The 18,096-nt window shown below is 36.2% G+C and overlaps 2 protein-coding genes across 9 annotated transcripts in view; both read left to right on the forward strand.

Annotated features, from left to right (window-relative positions):
- LOC661960 (Kv channel-interacting protein 1) overlaps window positions 1-18,096 on the forward strand; it is a 69,200-nt gene that overhangs the window by 16,840 nt on the left and 34,264 nt on the right. The window contains exon 1 of one of the 7 annotated variants that reach the window (XM_015985226.2): window positions 17,120-17,266. The exons of 5 other annotated variants lie outside the window; for them this stretch is intronic. The gene's annotated coding sequence lies outside the window, so the exon portion shown is untranslated. Of the gene's footprint in view, window positions 1-17,119; window positions 17,328-18,096 lie in introns of those variants that run through there. One more of the 7 variants, XM_015985228.2, reaches the window with a different exon arrangement.
- Window positions 2,022-5,974, forward strand: LOC103312155 (uncharacterized). Of its 2 annotated transcripts, XM_064356199.1 has the most exons (5): window positions 2,022-2,174; window positions 2,225-3,112; window positions 3,162-4,253; window positions 4,299-5,121; window positions 5,169-5,974. In XM_064356199.1, exons 2-3 carry the CDS (start codon window positions 3,065-3,067, stop codon window positions 3,819-3,821), a joined length of 708 nt encoding a protein of 235 aa, XP_064212269.1. In that variant the 5' UTR covers window positions 2,022-2,174; window positions 2,225-3,064; the 3' UTR covers window positions 3,822-4,253; window positions 4,299-5,121; window positions 5,169-5,974. The 2 variants fall into 2 exon arrangements, with proteins under 2 accessions (XP_064212269.1, XP_008190284.1); XM_008192062.3 differs by lacking the exons at window positions 3,162-4,253; window positions 4,299-5,121; window positions 5,169-5,974 and having other exon boundaries at window positions 2,225-2,946.

An 18,096-nucleotide genomic window follows, 5' to 3' on the forward strand; every position in this document is an offset into this window, starting at 1 on the left:
AAACTGAATTCTACTATCGCCCACGATAGTTTCTCTTATTTCAGAGATTCAAGCAACATACAGTGAAAAATACGTTTTTTATTTTGTTAAAAAAATTTGATACTAAAGAATAATAAAATACTAGCATAGTTTTGTAAAAAATAATACACCATTACACCATTTATTTATTGGGTTTTATGTTTTAATTAACCGAATTCTGTTCGCTATATTATGTGTCATGTGCATTTCTAATTGGATCACTTGCATTGAAAAAATATAAAATAAAAAAATTAATTGGTGAAACATTATTGTTCTTTCAGAAAACAGTTTAACTTTAAAAAAGTTACTAGGAATATGTCATTAAAATGATGAAAACTTCTTTAAACCCGCTTTTTCGTCTGATAATTTTATTCAGGTAATAAATTCTGAAAAATACATTGTTGTAAAAATTTATTGTAACTATACCCAGTAATAATTATAGTACAAATAACGTATCGAGAGATTGTAAGATCCAGTCTTAGGGATATAATTTGTTTACGTTACGCCTAGTAAAATAAATGATACTTTTATAATTATGTATTATTTTAGAATTTAGGAATTATTTCTCGTTTTTTTATTAAATTTATACAATTTTTCTATAACTAGCTTGCGAAGATATAGCTGCGTTACTCTTACATTATATAAATTTTGTGTATTTCTTTAAAATATAAGTAAACATTGCTAAAGATCGGGTACCTGAAACTGAAATCACATGTAAACAGACTTGTATTTAGTGGAGGGTTTAGGGTGGTGGTTGGTACTTATATATAATCAAAACATATAGTTCTACAACTTCTTTACTCATTGAGTCTTTGCAGAGTGCTGGTCACTTTCTTGCCCCACAGTGTTTTGTAATAAGTGGTAATTTTTAAACAGTGGTATTTGTAGTTTTTAATTTGTTACTTTGCAGAATATCAATTTTATCTATTTCTTTTTATTTAATTATTTGTTGCGACTGCTGGTTGGTAAGTGTATTTCCTAATTTCTTATTATATCACTTGTAAATAGTTGAAATCTTTGTATATTTAAAATTATGGGTAATAATAGTAAACTAAGTTTTTCAAAAAAAAGAAAAAGTCGAAGACAAATAATGCGTAATTTTTGGAAAAAACAACGAAAGGGTTTTAAAACGGAATTTTTTTTTATATTTTTTTTAAAACAGGAATAATTTTATTGTTAAAAGTATTCAAAAAAATAGCGAGCGTGATTACTCGTATTTCAAAATCTCATAAGATACGTTGATAGCAGTGTCTACAAAAAAAACGTAATGCAAATCTATAGGTACCTAATTATTTTGTTAAAAAAATTAATTCCGAAATCATGTGCTTTAATTTTATACCACTATTAGAGAAATCGCTAAAATTCCTATTTGTGCCGATACATTTCTCTGTCTTGAACAAATGCAATAAAATTATTATCTTGTGGGTCACCCCAATGGTGGTTACCTCCAGCGGTGCGTCCTAAACCCGTCATAAATCTTCTTCCAGCTAGCTACGCATTCGAAGAAGGATGCATTAAAAGTTGCCTACTTACAATTTAATTTTTGCTTTATATCCAACAATTAAGAACAGTTAACAAAAATCTAAAATATCTCAAGTCTGTATTTTTAAATTTCCTATAAAATGGTTTTTTAAATTTTCAATACAATGCACCGTTATCAAAAATTCGTATCAACTTCATTAACAGACATTTTATTTAATAACAAAATATCTAGGCATTTATTTCAATCAAAAATGACTCTTCGACCTTTTTTTTATTTACTTATAAAGAAACACTGCAAATGTCAAGAAACTCTTCAAGTCTAAATTTGTGGCTAAAAACAGTGAAACAGTTTACACGTAAAACGTATGCGCCAGCTCCCAGAGGGTCTAGAGCCTTAATGGATCTCTAACCGAGCTAAATATTGTTCAGACAAAACACAAAATATGATTATAAACGAAAAATAAAATAAAACACAAATCAAATGACCTCTATGGCACTGTAAACGTACGTGTCGTTGATTCACTTGTACTTTTTATCTGATAACTTGCAGTAGTTTGAATTAATCACCTTAAGAGCTACTTGCCCGCTGCTATATAAACACTCATCTTGACTTTTTGTTTAGTAAAATGAAAACAATGGCCCGACCAATTGTTATTTTATGTGTCCTGTTTGCTGTAAGTACCCACAAACGTAACTCAACTTTAATAACCAGTTACACAATTAGTTTGCAAATGCCAAACACTTCTCTCCTCGCGATTTGATCGACGAAGCAACGCGTCAACTGGAGGAACTCAAACAAATCGTCCACGGCGATATTCTCGTAGCCCATGACGATCTTTCCGATCTTGTGATTGCGTTTAAAACTTATGCTGACACAAACCAAAAACAAGCAATCGTAGCTGTGCAGCAAGAAGCCCAGTCTATCGATTCCCAGCTGCAGACAGTCAAAGATTTGGGTCATGCTGCAGGAGTAGACATTTCTTCGTGTATCAACGTTCGGGAACCGTTATTGAGAAAATTGCCAGGTCACTATGCTCAAGCTATAAGTAACTGTACCTATGGCTTGGATGGAGAGGCTGATGCTATTGCCCATAATGCTAGATATATTGTGGATGTTACTATAAACCAGGTCCATCGTCTTGAACTTGAATTGGAAAATTGTAAAGGTGAAATTTTGTGTATTTCGCCGTTGATTACCGAGATTGAATTGAACAAAATTCGGCTACCACAGAACATCAAAACCGAAGTTCAAGCCACTCAGAGTGTCCTGACCACTTTGAGAATATCGGTACAAGCGTGTGGAAATGACAATGTTGCTCAGTACACCACAGAGGCCAGCAGCATCCTTAATGATATCATTAACTGTGTTGACAGACTTCTTCCCTAGGCCTTTATACCATTTTGTTCAAACTGTATGATTTAAATAAACAATTGTTAGGAGATAAAGCGTTGTTTTTGCGTCTGTGGTGATAAAATCAGTCTAGATTTAGAATTCCAGTTATCGGTTCTTTGCGTAATAAGTGTCTTTATAAGGAGGTGCATCATAGTGTGATCACTAGTAAAAATGCGAACTATGAAGCAAGTCACTATCGTAGTGTGTGCTCTTTTGGCCGTAAGCAACCACAAAAACCTCCACCACTCTTTAATTATTTTTTGACCAGACTTCAACAGCCTTTATCACACCCCGCGATCTCATCGACGAAGCCACCAAACAACTTGAAGAATTGAAAGCCACGGTCCAGGGACAAATCCTTGCCGCTCACAGCGAGCTCGAAGAAATCGACCAAGACTTCCAAACCTATGGAGTCAACACGGCAGACGCCGCCCTCATAACCATCCAACAAGAGAAAGAAACTATCGACGCGCAGTTGCAAACTGTTAAGGACTTGGCCCATTCTGCCGGCAAAGACATTACTTCATGTACCAACATTCGGGAGGATGTTCTCAACAGACTGCCGTCCACTTATGCGGAACAAATAATCAAACAAATCGGTGGTTTGATAAAGGAAGTTGGCGCCCTTTTGAGCGAAGCCCGATACATTGTCGATATTTCCATCAACAAGGTGCACGATCTTGAGCACCAACTTGCAAACTGCAAAGGGGAAATTTTGTGCATTTCTCCGTTGATCACCGAGATTCAGTTGAACAAAATCCGACTTCCGCAAAATATCAAAACGGAAGTGCAAGCTGCCGAAAGTTTGGTCACAACTTTGAAGGTTTCTGTTAACGATGCTGGCGAGCAAAATGTTGCTCAGTACACGAGTGAGGCGTCGGCAATTCTTGGGGATATAACCGCCTGTGTTAATAGGATAATTGGTTAAGGATTGTAAAACAGTTTAGTAAATAAAACGTGAGAAATACTTGGTTTCGTTTTATTTTAAACACCACCATAAATGAAAAAATTTCATCAGTAATACAATTATGAATCATACTGATTTCGATCAGTTGTCAAGTCTATCTAAGTCTATTGTCTTCAAATTGTTATCTAAATAAACTGGGCTTAAATATTTTTGATCTAAATGATAATATTTAGTCACTCATCACTTTAATTCAACGAAAGGGTTTTAACTAACAAGGCCAATAATAGCAATGGATTACTGGACAGGTTTAGTATCTTATTATATTAACAAAATTTTCGATAATCCAAATTTGAGTGGCTATAAAAATATAAGCCGGGACTGTATAAATCAATCTTAGATATTAAGATGAAGAGACAAGTTTTTGTAATACTTGTGGCCTTTTTGGCCTATCAGGTGAGCAATTGTTAGCACTAGTCCGTTATTAATTAAATAATTCAGGTCAATTCGAGTCAAATTCGCGACATAATAGACGAGGCCGAAAAGCAGCTTGCAGAACTGAAGAGTATAGTCGAAGGCAACATTTTGTTGTCCCACGTCACTCTTAAGAACCTAGAGTACGACTTTCTGTCAAACAACCACAATGTCCTCACACAAGGAGTTGTGTCAATCCAGCAAGAGTCAGAAACGATCAGCGCCCAAGTCCAAAGCATTAAAGACCTAGCACAGGCCGCTAACAAAGATATTTCGTCCTGTACCAGCATACGTGAAGAACTCCTCAAGAGATTACCGGCCGAGTACGGGGAACAACTCAAAGAGTGCATTTTTCACTTGAATCGAGAAGAAGCAACGTTTGTGACGGAATCAAAGTACATTATAGACATTTCCATCAATAAAGTGCACCACCTCGAGCACCAATTCGAACAATGCAACCGGGAAATTGTATGCATCTCGCCACTGTTGACGGAAATTCAAATGGACAAAATTCGCCTGCCTCAGAACATCAAAACTCAAGTCACTGCAGTGGAAAGTCTTCTGACTTCGCTGAAAGTATCGGCCACTCAATGCTCGGATCGTTTTGTTTCCCAATACACGAGCGATGCTAATTCCATTCTTCAAGATATAATCAGTTGTGCAAACAGAATTATAGGATAAAGCTGTAATAAATTTATTTTGACCTCAAAACATTGTATTATTGACAAGCTAAGCTTTTTATGGTCGGTTCCCGATACAGTATATAATAGCAACACCAACTTTTGGAAATTAGTAAGGAGCCATGCCCGGACAATTGTTTTTTTTATTGCTAAGTTTGTCGGCGGTTCAGGTGATCCCAGCAATGTTTGTGTTACTTTGTTAATAAAATATGCGTAGGTAAGGTGTTCCCTTATCGACGATGCCACCGCCAAACTTGAAACCCTAAGGCAAACGGTATTAAGTTCCATCACCTTGGCCGAAAACCACCTAAATGACTTGAGTTACGACTTTGGCGTTTACGCAGTTAATGTAAAAACAAAGGGGATTTTGTCGATTCAGACCGGCGAGGATGAAGTCACTTCCGAACTTGATGCCTTGAAGGCGTTAGGAGAGTCAGCTGGGGTTGATGTTTCGTACTGTTTTGGCGCCCGTGAGGAGTATCTCACAAATTTACCGGGTGTTGTTATCGAAGAATTGGAACAGTGTATTTTGGGCAACGCCCAGGAAGCCTCAAAAATTTCCAGCTCGATCCAATACATCGTCGATATTAAAATCAACAAAGTTGACGCTCTACAATTCCAACTTGAGTTGTGCGACCCTGATAGTGAAGCCTGCATCAAGCCCATAGTTCAGGAGATTGAATTGGAAACGATCAACATCCCCAACAGCATTTCAACGCAGATTGTAAGGGCTAATGGACTTTTTGACGAGTTGGAAGTGTCAGTCCAGTCGTGTTCGGACTTGAAAGTCAGTCAGTACACCAGCAGTACGAGTGTTGTCCTGAAGGACATTACTCAGTGTGTGAATTCTATCATTGGCTAGCTAGTGTAATCTTCCATTGTTGGGTATTTTTAGCTCGAGTACTTGGAAATGATAGCCAAAACTTAAATAAAATTCTCGGAAACAATTGGCTAATTGGTTTAAACGAGTTATGTAAAATAGTGTTTTCTTTAATAAAGGCTGAGGTAATTGTCGCAAGTTTACAGGTGGAGTACCGAAAGTTTGTTTATTGCGCTTCTAGTTTGACTAGAGACGTCGGCAATTCACGTAAATTGAAATGTGCAAGTTTTAGTTTAAAACAAACTGCGAGAAAATATTGACAAAGTCAGGTCCGTACGTCTCGTTTTATTAAAGCCAACACCGAAATTTCATTGCCGTCGCTTTTACACCTCTCTCTCGCTTAAACTAACCATATTACGCCATCAAAGGCTCCATTATTAACATTTTTATTTCGCTATGGAAATAAAATTAGAGGGCAAAATCAATAAAGTTCGTGAAGTGATCGCGTTTAATTACGCTCGTAATAATTAAATTGGCACGGGTGGGTGGCGTCACTATCAAAATTAGTAAAAAGCTTGAAAAACTGAGCCCTTGACTGGGGAGTTATTAAGAGCTGCATTCGGAGTGGTCTCTTATAAATTGAAATTTCCTGAGAGACACATTCGCTGTACACGTAGGAAATCCCAATTTATTATTTTAGGTCTGCTACATGCACTGCATTTCCATAACGCTGAAATCCGGCTAATGAGACTCCGGACTTTCAAGTACCGACAAATTAGCTCGAAACTTGAAATCCTTTTTTCGCAAATGGAAAATATTTCCGTTTTAATGTCGTCATGGTTTCGGCACGAATCTTCGGCTTATTTATCAGAGTAACGTGCTCGAGCGGATGAGAATCTATTAAAACGGGAAGAAAAACACCAACTTGTAGACGCTGCTTAAAAGAAAGGACTGGTGTTTGAATACAAAGTACTCTCCCTAACTTAGGAAACGCGATAATAAAAAGTTATGACAACTCCACTAACCCGAAAAAAGTTTGCAAAACCAATGCGGATGGAAACACTGAATAGGCACTTGCTGTTTCACTGCGTTTTCAATTTACATGCGAGCTAAGGGAATTTATTACAGAAGGAAACTGGGGTGCGAAATTGTCATTTTTAAGGTGTTGGAAACTATTCAAGCCCGCTTATTTAATAATTTCGGGCATTTTTGCCAACTCGGGACAATTTTTAATCTACTGTTACAGATATTGTGTTTACTCTAATTAAAACACTGTTTGCTTCGTAACAAATGCCAGATTCTAAATTAATATTTATGGCGAATTATCATCTCCCATTTGTGCCTTAACATTGACATTGCAGCTGTAATTAAATTAGTTTTATTTCGTAACGTAAATGTAAATATAAAATAAATTAAATCTCGTTTCTGTGCGAAAGCTCCGGTATATTCAAATTGGTTAAACCAAGCACACATTTACTTACCGTAGGTATACGTAGACAAGGGATGCTAGTTTACGAAATTACATTAGACAGGGAGCTAGATGAGAAGGATTGATGTTAAGCGGCACCTGGAAAAGCACCACCAACACATTTTCAGCCGGAATGAAAATTGTTGGGGATTTAGCCGTACATTAATATTGTTACTAACGAGAATAATGGATTTGGCGATTAATAAACATAAGCCGGTCTAATTAAATACGGTAAATAGGGCAAAATTATATGCTGAAACTTGTAAATAACGAGAGGAAATTGAAACGAGGATATTCAAGCGTTTCAATGGACTTTCCATCTCGGAGAGCAGCACTCAAAGATTATCAAATCAGCGTAATTGTCCGAAATGCAGTAAAGTCGGTGAAAGATGTAAGTGTTGACCGGAATAGGTTTGTAAAAAGGTGATGAGATGAATCGCGATAATTCCCAATCCATTAGTGCAAATCCCTCGGCTTAAAATTTATTGAATGTTGGTGGCTTTTATTGAACAATTCTTTGCTAGTTCCACCCTTTTAAATTAAAACTTAATCGCACGTTATTTATTTACACGTGGCAAGCACCGTTTAAACATTTCAGGAGGGTTAGATAAACACTCTCCCACTTCCATAAACGGATCTTTCGGTCTCAATAAGCCGATGTAAACATTGACTGACTAGTTAGCGGCATTTCCGGTCCGGCATTGTCTTCCGGACCCGAACATCGATTCTGGTTAAAAGTTACAATGATTAGTTTAGAGCGGGAGACATAAATTCTAAGCAACAGAAAGGTGGGGGATAAAACTGCAGGGGTGCCAGCAGCAATTAACAGCATAACTGGATTAGAATCTCCCGGTTTTCTTATTTATGGTTCAATTAACAGACTGGTAATTTAATAAAGAACCGAGCTATTTCTGCTGGTCGATGAACGGTAGCCGCAATTCGATAAAATAAGAGCGGGATAATCGGGTTTTCTGTCAATCACTCCATTGATGAGTCAAAATTTTCCAAATGCTGGTGGAAACGGATTAGCGGGATTTGCGCCGATAACGCGTTCTGATCTAAGCTCAGTGGAGTAAATACACGCGCAAACGGATATTGGGGATAAATGTTTTGGATAATAACGATTGTATTTTAATTTTTTTAAAGTTTATTTGCGAGCACTCGTAATAAAATTTACGTGCATTCGAGGCGCCGGCATCTGATCAGAAATAAAAGTTTTCGCGATTCGTTTGCCTTGATCTCGTGAGTAATCCTTTGAAGTCGCCGCCCACACCAATTTGCCTGTATCGGGATCGATGGGGGATGATCTAGCGAGTTTGTGCAGCGCATTATTCGGCGAAAGGCTGCACAAATGTCTCAATTTGAATATGTAAATCCGTTTGCTACCTGACACTGTCTGATTTTCTCGCCACGTTGAATGTGGTTCGGGTCTATTCAGATTGCGTTTCCAGGACACACACGAAAGATCCGGGCAGCGTCTGCCCACAATTTGCCTGCTCTTCTACATATCAATTGGGAAACTTTCCCCGGACTAGATATAATTGATTGCTGTAAGGCTTACGCCAGCGGGATTTGCATTTCGATCAGGCTGGACCTCCTGCACAATGCGTCGATTGTTTGCGTGCCGGGATTAAGCGATTTATTCGTAATTTCGCGCCCGCCAGCAGCTTGCGAAAATGTGTCGGAAGAATAACAGACGTCAACTCCGGAATTCCGGAGAAAGCTTAGCTATTCTGATGAGCTCCAAGGATCACTGCTGATCCTTTGCCCTTTCGCGCTTGATTCTTTCATAGACGGGATTTTGTGGGTTTCGAAATTAAAATAAAAATGGTAAAAAGCCGCCGGTATTGAATTAGGCAAAGAAGCCGAAATTAGTGGCGGAAATCGGAAGCAATGAAATCGAATAAATTAAGCACAAAGCAAACGCGATCTTTGTGTACCCAAATTTGAATTTGTAACGAATTGTTAAGTCGTATTCATATTCATGGTAACGCCAAACGTTTTGACACAATGGCTTTAATTAATCGTTGAATTGTGTCCTAATTTTTTCCCCTTTACCCCAATTTATTTGCACGTTGTCGATGGCTCCCAATTAATTTGACGAAGTGTGTTAAATGCTGAGTTTTCTGTTTTGAGCGGTTTTGCTTTTATTGCTATCATTCGGTAGATTTATTATACCTGCCGCTGTATATAATGACAGTCGTTTAGTTAAAGAGACTATTTAACTAAATTTGCATACGACTCCACCCACATGCGAGTAATAATCTAATTCTGCCCTAGGGCAGCAAAAAGCAAAACGTCAATACAAATAATGATCATTAATTGTTCATGACACGTTTTTTGCCATTTATCAGTGTCAATAGAGTTAAACCCATTTGCTGTTGCAAAGAAAGCCTGGAATATTAAATCGGATACTTTGGACTGAGTTTAAATTATTCATTTGTTATTACCATCTCAAAATACAAGAGCAAACCTGAATTCAATATTATCTTTATAAATTTAAATGTGTGTTATGATACCGCCAACGAATCAAGCGTGGAATTTCCAAAGCTTGTTTGGAATACTAAACAACTCTGGGCTAAAAATTAACGAAACATTTCCCTAATTACGAAGCAATTACACCCAAATGAGTATCGACGGAGAAATAAAATTGATTAAATAAGGCCCTGCGCCAAGTCATAACGCAAGACAGGTTAAAGCCGAAATAAATTTTAGATTGTCAAGGGGTCCGTCATAAACACACATAAATTATCAGACGCAGGAACATAAACAACGGCAAATAAGTCATGAACGTATAGGAGACAAGACAGTGCTACTAAGGCTGTAAATTCCAAGATCCTTGCACTAAATTATTAAAATTTGCCGCGTGTCGTCTTATCAGAGGAAACGTGCGAAAGAATCCTTCCGGTATTGTGGTCGTGATTAGATAAGGTCAATAAAAACGAAGCGACTTGGCGAGATTTATGATTTCAAGCAGCTTTTTGAGGCTTTAATTGCAATTAATATTCCTTTAGACGCATTATCATGCATCTTCCGACTAAAGACGCCTTCTAATGCAAAGTAGCAGACGCCATCTTCCCCAATTCAAATACTACAGCCAATTCATTTGAATACCTTTCCAGGGTGATTTATTTCTGGTGGTTATTTGTTTTGGGCCAAATTTATGGCTAAATGAAACCAACACTAATTATTTTTTTAAGGATTTGAACCCAAGTCATTAGTGGAATTAATTAATGCATGTAACCAGTTAAAAAATCCTCAAAGCAAAGTTATACATCAAAGAAGAAAATATTTGCTGTGGAACATCTGAGAGGTTGAGTCAATATAATTTACATTTCCATATAATATTTTGCCAATTTTTTGATCTTTTACAAGAAACAAAATAGTGATTAATGGATGGGAGCATTGTTTTTAATAAATAAATGTGTGCGATTTATCAAAATTCTACAATTTGTTGGGAGGCTTTCAAATAAATTGAATCGTTCGTTTATCGCAAAAAGTTTGCTAAACGTTGAATCATTTTAGTTTTTAAACATTCCTTTTGTATATTTGCGGTGAGACTTACATCTTGTAAAGTTTAGCGAATTTTACGAAGGCAACATCTGGAAATTGCAACCAAACCTGATAAATTTAAATCTGCTTTTATCTGCTGTAAAATATGGTTTTGTTATTGGGAAACGTGTTACTTTCTTCACGCTCATTCACGAAATAAAGTTCTTATTATTACCAAAAAATACATTCGGCTTTTAATAGTAGTAAGAATGCTGTGTGAACTCCCTTATTTAACTCCAGACGTATTTATTTTATGAATCGTAAACTTCCCGACTTTGGGGATGAAAAAACTTAATTATTTTGCTCGAGTTCGTGTGCATACTAAATAAAAAAACAGTTTTCAAATACCAGATTAAGTATTTAGATGCTAGTGGACGAGAATAAAGGAAGCAGGTCCTTTGAAAATTGCAAAATAAAAGAAATCAATCAGTCATATTTGTGTGAAGTTGCAACACAATCTTCAGCAATTTTCCATAAAAACTTACACGGTTGACGAGCGTTTCAGGAAACGACTGAAAAGGGTTCATCGATTTTCAGCTTCCAACCTTACTCATTTCATTACTTTTATCCTATTTTTACACATTGTACAAATCAATAACACTTCGAGCTGATGGAAAATGTAAACCGGAAACTAATTAAGTTGCTAGCCTCCTCAAATTCTGAAAATTTCAATATTTCAGTTGTCCCTAAATATAACTCCAGCAGCTTTACTTCTTTGATTGAAATTCGGTTAAAAATTCAGGGAATACTAATGAAAGTAAAGCGGATTTAATTCTTGACCGGGCGAGATTAATGTTAATAGAATTGTGAAGCTGAAAAAATTTACATTCAGGCTGAAATTGAGTCTTGGACGTGAAAAGGGTCCTATGACAGTTTGGACTTGTGCAAGTGACACATGTTTGGTTACACGCCAGTATCTCGCACATTATCTACCTTCCTACAAGAACAATTAAGGCCCATGTAAATTATTACCAGCAGTTTTGTAAAATATGGTCGCACCAAAATAAATTTAACGAAACCCGACTTGAAATTCTTAATTATAACACCAAATATACGTGCACAGCTATCTGAATTGTTTTTTTAATTTACTTAAAATGTACGCCGTTTACTGGAAGCTTGTAAATGCTGATCATTATTTCGTTAAAAAGGACGCCCACGGTTTATGAAAACGTCCGGAATTTTGAGGATTATCTTTTTACCTCATAAAATCTAATCACTTTGACATTATAAAGGAAAGCTAACGAAACAAGGTGAGGTTGTGCGTTGTCTTGAAAATATAATTTGCAAATTATTTTTATCCCGAATGACTGGAGGAGCGATTAATAAATTAATGCGGAAGCTTTAAATGTGCCTGCAGATTCATTTTTAATTTCTTTTACTCGTTTTGCATGAGTCTCGTCTTTGACGGTTTTATTAAAATAAAACAGTTTCATGAATTATTGCTCTCAAGAACTCCCAACTTCAAAATAATGTTTCTGTTGGCTGTACATCTAAACCTTGTAAAAGCAATAGTCAAGTCTTAGACTAGATGAGAGTAGTGTGCATTTCAGGAATGTGGGGAGGTTCTGTGAACTATCTTGCAACCACATAGTTGAAATGGCTACTGGGGTGCAATACTTTAAATTTATGTCGACTGGAGAAGGTGTATTTTTCGGGCCGAAATTTGCTAAAGACGTCTTGTTGGGAATTGGAATCGGCGGCCGTAAATCGCAATTAATTAGAAAATGGGGTTAATTTCATTAAATTGCAATATTGTGGCATTAAACCTGGAGGTCATTAAAGCCTAAACTATGCAGCGTCGCTGAGCTTAATTAGCCTTGTTTCGGCAAAATCCCAGCCTGCGCTTTAAAACTTCCTAATTGATTTCGTTAAAATTCAGTAATGCACTGTCGAGAATTACGTGTTTATTAAAATCCAGGTGAGTTTCTTGCAAGTTGAGCCGACTGACAATAATTACTTTAAAAGGGGTGGCATGTCGGAAAAGCTGAGTAAGGTGTTCAGAAGACGATGCATGGACAGGACAGAATGAAGGAGCTGACGAGCCATTATGTGCAATCACAAGCACTCTTTCCTCCTCACCACTTTACATAAATTCAATCAATATCAGCCGGTCGTCGACGAGAGGGTTGGCCGCAGCTCAGCTGAGGCGAATTGCTGAGATAATGGCTCTTCGATTGCTGCCAATGACAGATATCTACCGCTAATTTATCGAAACGATTTTTATCCCGGTATTTCCCCCAATTAACTCATATTCAAATCCGCAGCTATTGAAAAAAATATTTGAGAAAATTGCTTGCGGCCGCGGCGTTCAAACGACAGCGAAAATTACACTGCTATAACTTAAGAGACGACACGACGCGATTTTTGGCCGACTTTGTTAGCTTTTGTCCTCGTGATTGCAACACTACAATGTTGAAATAACCGGAACTTTTCACGAAAATAAATACACAATAAACAAATGCAAACACAAAGTTCACAACTAGTTCCAAGCAAATAATTACTTTTTAGCGAAAACGATTTTGATTCGGGGAAATAATGTTTATCTTTGTTTCTGGACCCTCATACCCAAAGCATCAATTAATTTGACTGATAATTTGCGAAAGCCAATAAAGCATTAAATTAGTAGCCAGGCTAAGTTCAAAGGACGTAATGCAACAATTAATCTCGTAATGAGTAGAGACCGGATTTTAGGAAACTTTCCCAACACGCAGTTTTAAGAGCTTTTCGTAAAACTCGAAATTTGTTTTGTTAAAGATGGAAATATTCGACACTTTTTATTTTTCCTAAATTCCAAAATTGAATTGTTCCTGATTTAAAAAAATTGTGATTACAGTGATTCTCGTATTTTCAGAACCTCACAAAACCACTTTTGTGCTCTTAAAAGAGCATTCGAAACTATCGATAGAAATATTTTATTAACTAAATTGCGGTGCTATGGTATTGGGGGTAATGTCATTAAATGGTTTGAAAGTTATCTAACAGACAGGAAACAAAAAGTTAAATATAATAACGTTTTGTCTGATGAAGTGTCTAGTGAATTTGGTGTACCACTAGGTAGCGTTCTTGGCCCTCTTTTATTTTTAATTTATCTTAATGACATTGTAAACTATTGTGATTGTGATTTTGTTAATTTGTTTGCCGATGACACATTGGTAGCATGCTATGACACTGATCTTGATAAATGTATTCAAAAAATGAACAAGGCTCTCGAAATACTTGAAAAATATTTTAACACAAATAAACTTAAAGTAAACGTGTCCAAAACTAAAGCTATAATTTTTACAACTAAATATAAATACAACCAAATTGATTTTGCCAACATTAATTTAAGCATATATAACATAACTGTAGAGTTTGTTAATAAATGTAAGTATTTAGGATTTTACCTAGATAGCTTGCTCGATTTTGAGAGTCATCTCGATTATGTTTGTAAAAAAATTAGGACGAAATTGTTTTTTTTCTTAAGAATATCTACGCATGTGTCAATGCAAACAAGAATTTTAATTTACAATTGTATTGTCCAACCACATTTTGATTATTGTGCCACACTTATGTACCTGCTACGGCCTAGTCATGTTGTACAACTGCAAAAGCTTCAGAATAGAGGAATGCGTATAATTTTAAGATGTAACCGCTTAACACCTATAAAATGTATGTTATCGGCCCTAATGTGGTTTTCTGTGACGCAACGACTGTATTATTCTACCATGATTTTTGTATATAAAATAATTAAGCTTGGAGTACCAGAGTATTTCAGTGAATATCTTATTTGCAGAAATAGTGTACACAATTACCAGACTAGGGATTCTTCCAAAATTAATGTTCAAAGTGTGAATTACCGACAAACAATGTTATCTTTATTTTTTAAGGGTATTAATGAATATAATAAGTTACCAAACAATATTAGAAATGCAGGTACTCTATCTATATTTAAATCAAAAATCAAAGATTATGTGAAGATAAATGTGCAATAAGTGTGACTTTTATCCACTAATGTAATTTTTTATTTATTTTTAACTATTGTAACTAGGTTTCCTATTAATTAATAAATTCTTCTTCTTCTTCCAAATTACTAGATTTTAAGACCTAAGTTCGGTTTTCGCACAACATTCTTTAACACCTGAATGATTTTTCTTTAACTAATTATAGTAATCAATATTCAAACAGTTCATTAAAAATTGACTTAAGTAAGTGTAGCAATCCATAGCATTTGAATTAAATTAATTAAAGTTGCGGCAGATGTGCATGATGACAAAGTTTGCTTTAATAACTTTGTGACAGATAATATTTTGTTTGTTTTAGCCAAATCCAACATTTTTCATTCCACAAACGTGCTCATTGTATGATATCAACTGAAAAACACCTTACGCCCTCAATTTATATTATTTTCTCTGCTGCTCGCAAACGTGTGCACGAAATACGAAATATTAATAGATTAATGTTCAAGACATGTACATCATTTACGGAAACAGCACAACAAAGTAATTTATCTGAGTTGTACGTATAATTTGATGGATGGCCAAGTCAATATTGTTTTAATATGATTAGATTGGGTTGTTTTAAATAGAAGCGGTCGTGTTGTTGCGGTTATTTTGTAACTCAGTGGTATCATAAAACTTCATTGAAATCACTCCTTGGATAATGTAACGAAAACGTATCAGATACACACTTTATTGCGAAAACTCGTTTAAAATTTTAGTGCCAACAATGGAAGGAAAACAATGCATTTATGACAGTACATCCGTATGTTGGAACATAACGCAATTGCTCCACAAACATTGTGTGAGGTTTCCCTTTATGTGTCCCTGTTCAAAAAATCATTACTCTTGCAGCAATTTTGCTAAAATATTTCTTTTTGAGTAAAAATTTCCCAGAAATTGGCGCACTTTCCGCGCTTTAACCCCACACGGAAATTACAGAGTTATAAGTTAAGGTTGTCATAATATTAAAGCTCCAGCGGATCAAAGCTGGAGCTCCTCCACCAGCGTTGATATCAACCTTAAACGGAGATTGTGACGTTAGTTTGGCGCCTTAACTGGGATAGCACGCCTCGTAATATGCTTGTTAATCGAATTAACTCAATAGAATTAGGGCTAATTAGTTGTTCGTCGACGATTCTTGTCTAAACACTCACGTATTCAGGTCTTTTTCGCGAATGTGAGATTTCGTGAATTTAATCCTTTCGCCAAATTCCACTTTTAATTGAATTTTGGAGGGAAATGCGTTAGACTAAGGCAAGCCTCAAACACGATTAAATTGAAAGATTGAATTATAAGACTAGGAATGAGTCAATTCATTACATTTATCCTGCATGCGATCGATTGTGCAAACTGTTTCAAATTCGAGAACGCAATTCGTAATGCACTGAAATGGCTTTTATTACCATACCGAGTCGTAAAATTTTAAATTAAAAATTAAAACAGTCGTAAGGAAAACCAAAATAAAATTTATATCTTAGGTTTGTGCATCTGCAGCGATCAGTGGCTGCAATCAAATCCAGAGCCAATTTCTCAATAACGAGCTGAAAGTTCATTTGAAAAAATTGTTACTCACACCAGGTATTCCACATTATTTGTCTGAAACTTCAACTCGGTGTTTAACTGGCTCAATGAGGGTGTGCATAAAACATTAATGAAGTCAGTTCTTGTCATTCTGGCCTCCATATTCCAATGATTAATCATAGCAAGGCAGACGTTGTTTGTTACTGCGTCATAATTTACTATAACTCGGGTGCAATCTCCAACAAAACAAATATATCAACTGGGCCTCCACATCAGCTTGAAATGGAAATTACGAGAGAGCCAGAATTTATCAGCACTTTTTTGTTCTTTCAAAATATTAGAATAAACTTTCTTTAAATTACCGCATTTTGAAAAAGAAACCAACGACATGCTACATCAGAGTATTAGCTGAAATTAAATATCTTTCTTGCTTCCGCTGATTGTTTGCTAATTTAAGCCCGTTTTTGAAAATTTTTACAAAAAGTAAAGATTATGACGAGAGTAACGCTAGTGTTGCATGAGACGAAAAATTGGGGCAATTTCCATGACACACATCCGGCCTTGTCATGAAGGAAATATTGTTTCTCGTCATCCGCCTCAAGGGACATGAAACGCGAATTTGCCATATCTTGTGTTGTTGGGTTGCGATTTTATTGCATCGTTCTAGATAAACATGAAGCTCTAGCCAGGAATTTTTTCCGTTCGGTAGTCAGAGCTTAACCTCTGGAAACATCCAGGAGCTGTGGTACCTGCCAAAGTGTGCTTTTATTCCAGCTGGATCTTTCGGTGGGCGTGGTCCTGTTGCTAAGCAGCGAATGCTGAAGGGCCACTGTAAACTGACGCGCCAGTGTCACTAAAGCTCGCTCGCTGAAAGCTTCATCGAAAGCTCTATGGAATATACGTTGTTTGTATAATCGGTGAAGGATTTGCCAGTGTTGGAGGAACATATTGTGGACTTATTTGTTGCGACTTTTGTAAGTTTGCCGTTCTAGAATCGATGTTGTATTACGTTCGAAAGAACTTACCAAGATTCAGGTAACAGGTGGTCTTATTTTAGCCCAATATTTGTCGTCCAGTTCGATTAAAAACGCCACACTATAAATAAAACTGCACAATTTTCTGTGTCACGCTGGTAATTTGATTAATGCAACAACACCCTCTATTATATTAGCATCCATTACCATATTTTTCCAGGTGTGTGAAACCCGGAATTCAGTTCCTCTGTAATTTATTTAATTACCAAAGTAATTCAGGAAATTTGATTAAAGATTATTTTATTATCCTGCGTTATGAGCTGTTAAAGACGCAGTAACAGCAAATAAATTCATTAAAATTTTACCGACCCTTTTAGTTTTGGTTTGGGATTACGTCTGAAATATTTCCAGTGTTAGTCGGTCGTTTAGCGGGTGTTTAAGGGTACCATAATTTTCTCACTTCTCTTCCCTTGACATCCCGCAGGATTAAATAAAGAAAAGTTGTTGCGGCGAACTGACACATATTCACACATCCTGTTATAAATTTAGAAATGAAATTTTTCTCTCATTGTCTTTCAGCCTGGCTTCAATATTGGTTGTGCAAAGCGGAAACCGCTCTAATAACGCGCCCTTAGATCCTCTGAGGGTTTCAGTGGTCTGGAGATTGTTCCGTGATTATTTGCAAAATTTTCAATCGAGTTGAGAAAAAATTTAGGGGGTTTTTGCGGCTAATAAAGCCCAAGCTTTGTTTGCCACTAATTTGATTTGTGTGATGTTTTCATTGTTGCACAACACCATCCAATTATAACTTGCAAAGAAAATTCTTTAGA

The sequence above is a fragment of the Tribolium castaneum genome, chromosome 4, assembly GCF_031307605.1.
Source record: "Tribolium castaneum strain GA2 chromosome 4, icTriCast1.1, whole genome shotgun sequence".
In the NCBI taxonomy this organism is placed as follows: Eukaryota; Metazoa; Arthropoda; class Insecta; order Coleoptera; family Tenebrionidae; genus Tribolium; species Tribolium castaneum.